The sequence below is a fragment of the Octopus bimaculoides genome, chromosome 21 (genome assembly GCF_001194135.2).
Source record: "Octopus bimaculoides isolate UCB-OBI-ISO-001 chromosome 21, ASM119413v2, whole genome shotgun sequence".
Lineage (NCBI taxonomy): Eukaryota > Metazoa > Mollusca > Cephalopoda > Octopoda > Octopodidae > Octopus > Octopus bimaculoides.
The window spans coordinates 5,108,365-5,114,579 of record NC_069001.1 but is presented as its reverse complement, the minus strand read 5'-3'; the positions used below and the strand labels follow the sequence as shown (position 1 = coordinate 5,114,579).

The 6,215-nt window shown below is 37.5% G+C and overlaps 1 protein-coding gene across 1 annotated transcript in view; it reads right to left on the bottom strand.

The window, feature by feature from the left end:
* Positions 1-4,782: 4,782 nt before the first annotated feature.
* The window catches only part of LOC106884095 (uncharacterized), a 29,261-nt gene continuing 27,828 nt past the window's right edge, over positions 4,783-6,215 (bottom strand). Inside the window, exons 10-11 of the mRNA XM_014935314.2 lie at positions 5,692-5,813; positions 4,783-5,069 (exon numbers count right to left, since the gene is read on the bottom strand). Of these exons, the coding sequence (XP_014790800.1) occupies positions 4,929-5,069; positions 5,692-5,813 (263 nt within the window). The 3' untranslated portion in view covers positions 4,783-4,928. The remainder of the gene's footprint in view (positions 5,070-5,691; positions 5,814-6,215) is intronic.

The following is a 6,215-nucleotide window of genomic DNA, read 5'->3' as shown; positions in this document are numbered from 1 at the left end:
TATATATAAGTGGCTGTGTGGTAGGTAGCTTGCTTACAAACCACATGGTTCCGGGTTCAATCCCACTATGTGGCACCTTGGGCCAGTGTCTTCTACTATAGCTTGGGGCCAACCAAAGAGAAAATTTGGTAGACGGGAACTGAAAGAAAGCCGTCGTTATACGTGTGTATGTGTGTGTATGTGTGTGTGTGTGTATGTGTGTGTGTGTGTGTGTGTATGTGTCAGTGTTTGTTCCCCACCATCACTTGACAACCGATGTTGGTGGGTTTACGTCCCTGTAACTTAGCGGTTCCTCAAAAGTACTAAGCTTACAAAGAATAAGTCCTGGAGTCGATTCGCTCGACTAAAGGCGGTGCTCCAGCAAGGCCGCAGTCAAATGACTGAATCAAATAAAAGAATACACACAAGTATATATATATATATACACACACACATATATATATACACACACACACACACACACATATATATATATATATATATATATATATATATATATATATATAAAGATACATGCATGCATATATACATCTGCTTGTAACACCCATTTATTTGTCCAAAAACCCCTGGTAAGAGACTTGTAATATTCACTTATACACCCACATTTTAAACGCGTTGATTATGTTCTCTTCAAATTTGTTCAGAGTCCATACTTCACAACCATAAACGCCTATTGGCCAAATGAGCGCTTGCACTGACCTTGTTTTTAACTTAGTTGGGATACTTATTCTACTCCAGATGTTACTAAGCTTTTCTATGGGCGTTCATATCATGGAGTAACCGCGTCCTAGAAATGAAAGACGGCATTTCTGAATGCTGTATGAAATTAAGACTCACCGAAGAACTCTAGGACAAAAACAATGACGAGTCAATAGTAATGAACAGCAGAAGGTACACCAAGAGATATGAACAAGTCCTTTGAATATATTTCTGTGAATATATGTTGAATTAACCATATCAACACACACACAAGCAAAAGCACGAATCATACTTCAGCGAGAATGAATGAGACGACTTAAATAAATTATAAGATGATAAAGAAATAACAATTAGAGAGGCTGATAAAAGAATCTATTCAAACATCCGTCACGATGTAGGAATTGAGGCCATTAAATTCTGGTTGGATTATTATATTAGAGAAACTCACCACGCCTGCAACACATAAAAAAAAAAGAATTAAAATAGGAATAGAATTTCTTGTAGATAATGATTATTTTATGTTTAATGACAACTTTTTTCGACAGAAATCTGATACTGCAATGGGGACGAAAACACCCCCTCTTTTGTGAATCTAGTTATGAGCTACTTAGAGGTCACGCTATACCAAATAAGACTAGGAGAAAATATGGAAGCGCTTTCTCAATATACATGCAAAGAAAACTGGAAAAAGTACCTCCGATGATTGTTTCATTCTATGAAATGAAAGCACAGAAAAACTAAAAGGAAGGATTTGAAACAATTCTCAATGAAATTAATGAAAATATTCAATTCGCCACGGAATAAAACTAACAGCAACTCCCAGTTTCAGACATCATTATAAAGAAAGTTATAACCAAATACAGACGGACGTTTATTATTAACCTACGAACTCCAAACAATATCGTCCGTTCAATTCACGCTGTCCGAGACATAGCAAACGGTATGTCCTTGATAACCCTAATAACCTAGCCAAAAGGATTTGTACACTATCTGTGAAGTAAGACTCCAAGAACTGGAGATAATGCATTATTTGACAGGAATTACTCACCGTCCTTAATCGATAATGGAATTCAACGAGCTCAGAAATTCAGTATCCAGGAATTAAGACGATCGAGACAATACATGACTCAAAATTGAAGGTCCTACCATATATCTTCACCTACAAACCCCCTAAAACATTGAAGCCAACAACATCGTACTGAAAAAGGGCCCTAAGATAAGCCAAATCCTCCAGACACACACCATCATAAGGAGAGAAAGACGACCCAGATCAATGAAAGAATTACTATCACAGGCCAAGACGTAGCTTTCCCATTTGCATATATATATGTGTGTGAGTGAGTGTGTATATGTGTGTGTTAGCGTATACATGTGATTGTGTGTGTATGCATGTGTGTTTATGTGTGTGTGTGAGGTGAGTGCATGTACATGTGTGTTAGAACGTGTGTGTGAGTTTGTATGTGTGTACGTACGCATTCGCGTGTCTGTATGTACGTGTGCATATGTTTGCGTGTGTGAACATGCATGTTTGTGTGTGGGAGTGCAAGTGTGCGCGTTTGTGCCCATGTATGTGTGTGTATCTATTAACTTTCTGTTGTCTACAATGTGGATTCTATTTGCCCCTCCCACACATCACGTTTTACATGACACACCCAAGCATCTCTCTCTCTCTTTATCTCTTTCTCCCCCCTCTCTCTCTCTCTCTCTCTCTCTCTCTCTCTGTCTCTCTCTCTCTCTCTCTCTGAAATGAACTCTGACACACCCACTTTAGCACAGCTCGCCGCTCATCGTTCTTGACACGCCCACTTCAATTCGCCGTAGGTGAACCTGGACAGGCCACCTCATTCTCCTTTAATGACATCCATAAAACGCCCACTTCGACATAACACATCACGCGTGAACTGTCATGCCCCACCCCGCCACAAGCGAAAGCAGCTCTCGCTGCTTCTGTATTTGACTTTTACAAATCTTACGCGAGCAATGTGGATTCTATTTGCCCCTCCGACACATCACATGACACACCCAATCTCTCTCTCTCTCTCTCTCTCTCTTCCACGAGAAGAAGAAGAAGAAGAAGAAGAAGAAGAAGAAGAAGAAGAAGAAATAAACAGATAAACAGACAAATAGACAGGTAGGTAGGTAGGTAGGTTTAGATAGATAGAACAGACAGACAGACAAACGGGCAGATACATAGATAGATAGATAGATAGATAAATAGATATGTGTTTATTCTGTTGTCTGTAATAAAAAGTCCGTTTTGTGCTTTAGTACTGTGAAAATATAGTACTTATTTCACCGACCCCTAAAGGCTGATATGTACAGTCGACCTTGGCGGAATTTGAACTCAGAACGTAAAAACACACGAAATGCACTTTGCCCGGTCTGCTAACAATTCGGCCAGCCGCCAGCTTCATCATAGTTTCTAGCAATGTTAGGAGAGGGCTTAACCCAGCTATTAACACCAGTGTGAAACTGGTATTTATTTTATCGACCCTAGAGGGATGAAAGGCAAAGCTGGCTCCGACGGAATTTGAACTCGTTACGTAATGAGTCGGAAGAAATATCGCTAGACATTTTGTTCGACTCTCTGATAATTCTGCGAGCTCAACGCTCTAATAAGAGTCTCTAATTTAGGCATAAAGTCAAAAATTGTGAGAGGAGGATCTAATCCTTTTCATCGACCCCCAATACTTGATTGGAACTTTATTTTATCAGTCCCGTGCGAATGAAAGGCAAAGTTGTCCGGATTTGAACGCAGGACGTAAAAGAACCGGAAGAAATAGAGAAATATAAATGGGAGTCGTGTAGATGGTTCAAAGTCACGAACAGGGATACAATAACACAGAGGAGAATATATGAAAAACTGAACCACCATCAGCAAATTTCAGCTCGTCTCCCTCCCTCCTTTCCGCCCTTAAAATAATTGCTTTCAATTTTAGGAACCATCGTAAATAAGTAGGAAATTTTAGTTAAGGGAGACCATTCTCATCATCTTAAGTTTTATACCTCTCACAGTTATCTCCCTTGCAAAGGTAGTTATTTGTGTGTTACCTCCCTTGAAGCCTATTTATTAAAAAAATCATATTATTTCAATCTTTTCTACCTAGCTACTTTTCCAGCCTTCTGTCTGTCTAATTGGCTGCCTGATTATTTCTCTGTAATGCATATGATATATAATGCCAACATACGAGGCTCTCAGGCATTTGGTCACTCTAGCTTCTGCTGAGTATTAGTAAGAGATTTATATATATACTCTTTTTACTCTTTTACTTATTTCAGTCATTTGACTGCGGCCATACTGGAGCACCGCCTTTAGTTGAGAAAATCGACCCCAGGACTTATTCTTTGTAAGCCTAGTACTTATTCTATCGCTCTCTTTTGCCGAACCGCTAAGTTACGGGGACGTAAACACACCAGCATCGGTTGTCAAGTGATGGTAGGGGAACAAACACAGACACACAAACACACATACATATATATATATATATATATATATATATATATATACATATATACGACAGGCTTCTTTCAGTTTCCGTCTACCAAATCCACTCACAAGGCTTTGGTCAGCCCGAGGCTACAGTAGAAGACACTTGCCCAAGGTGCCACGCAGTGGGACTGAACCTGGAACCATGCGGTTGGTAGGCAAGCTACTTACCACACAGCCACTCCTGCATATATATATATATATATATGTATGTATATATATGTATGCATGCATATATATCTATAAGTGTGTGTATGTGTTTGTCTCCCTATCGTTCAATTGACAACCAATGCTGGTGTGTTTATGTCTCCGTAACAGTTCAGCAGTTCAGCAAAAGAGACTGATATAAGAACTAGGCTTATAAAGAATAAGTTCTGAGGTTGATTTCTTCGACTAAAACTGGCTGCAGTCAAATGACCAAAACAAATAAAAGAATAAAGTGATATATATACCACACACACACACACACACACACACACACACACACACACACACACATTGAAAGTCGCTTGTTGCAACCAATTTGGGATGAAGACATTTAGATAGGAATGACCATCTCAATAACAACCAAGAATGAGATCAACAACATCCAGAACTTATTTGAAATGCCAATATTTAATAAAATTACATTAATAAAATAATATTAATAAAATAATATTAATAAAAGTGTAATAAGCGGCATGGATGAGTATGTCATGTGTACATGTGCACGCATGCATATTGGTGTATTCAGTGGTTTTAATTATTCCACTTGTCCATCTTGTTTTCTTCTGACTGCAATCTCCAGCACAGCCTCCGCCAGTCTCTCGTAGTCACTCATTTCATTGTAAATGTGACCAGATATTCGTACATAAAGACATCCTTGTATAGCTTTGACTGGAACCTGGAAAACAAAGCAGATACATATATCATTTAGCTTTTCCTTGTTTCGGTTATTAGACTGTGGCTATGCCACAAACGAACGTATATAAAATACTTATTATATTAAGATAGAAAAATATTATTAAAAATAACAAAATTATAAAGTATAAACATTCCATAATCAACCCTACGTCCATTATAATATAAGCTATCTTAATATAATAAGTATTTTATATACATTCATTTGTTATTTATTGTCGGTTGAAATATACATTCTTTTATTATTATTATTGTTGTATTTTGACCTGAAGATTAGCTATATTTTTGAATAGAATTGATTTTCAATAATTTTAATCAATTTTAATCGATTTAAATTTTCTTTCTATTTGAAAATTGGTTATGAAACAAGTGTAGTCGTTTTATTATCTTTATCTTATGATATTTACTTTGTATTATATTATACTTATTTATTGTGCTTTTACTTATTAATTTTTCTATATGTGACTGAACTTGAAACCATGTGGTTGGGAAGCAAGCTTCTAACCATACAGCCGCTATTGAATTGAGTCGTGTTGTGTGTGTGTGCAAGTGTGTATACATACATCCACACAGATACACACATTCATACATACATATATACATACCTCAACGTTGTACTTATGGTAGAGATCATTTTGGATTGATTCAGCACAGGAAAAGTCCACTTCTGTCAATGGGGGTGGCACAAAATGTAAAGAATCTGGTAGCTGAACTAATGCCATGGAATCTGTACAAAAATATACAACAAAAAAAAAACAATTAAATAAAAACAAACAAACAATAATAATACAAAAGAAAAAAATTCATTAAATGAGAAGGAAAATACAAATGGAGACATTATGCTGTTGTTGTTGCTGTTATTGTTGTTTAGTCTGAGTGAAGGTATGTGGTTGAGTTCTGAGGGCGTTTGGTTCACAATAATAAGGTCATGAGTTCGATTCCCAGCAGTAAATTATGTCCTTGGGCAAGGCACTTTATTTCAAATTGCTCCAGCCCATTCGGTTGGCAAAAATGAGTTTCACCTGTAATTCAAGAAGACTGTCCTTGTGGTGGTGGTGGTGGTGGTGGTGGCGACGATTGATGACAACAATGACGATGATGATGATGGTGCTGCTGGTGGTGGTGACAA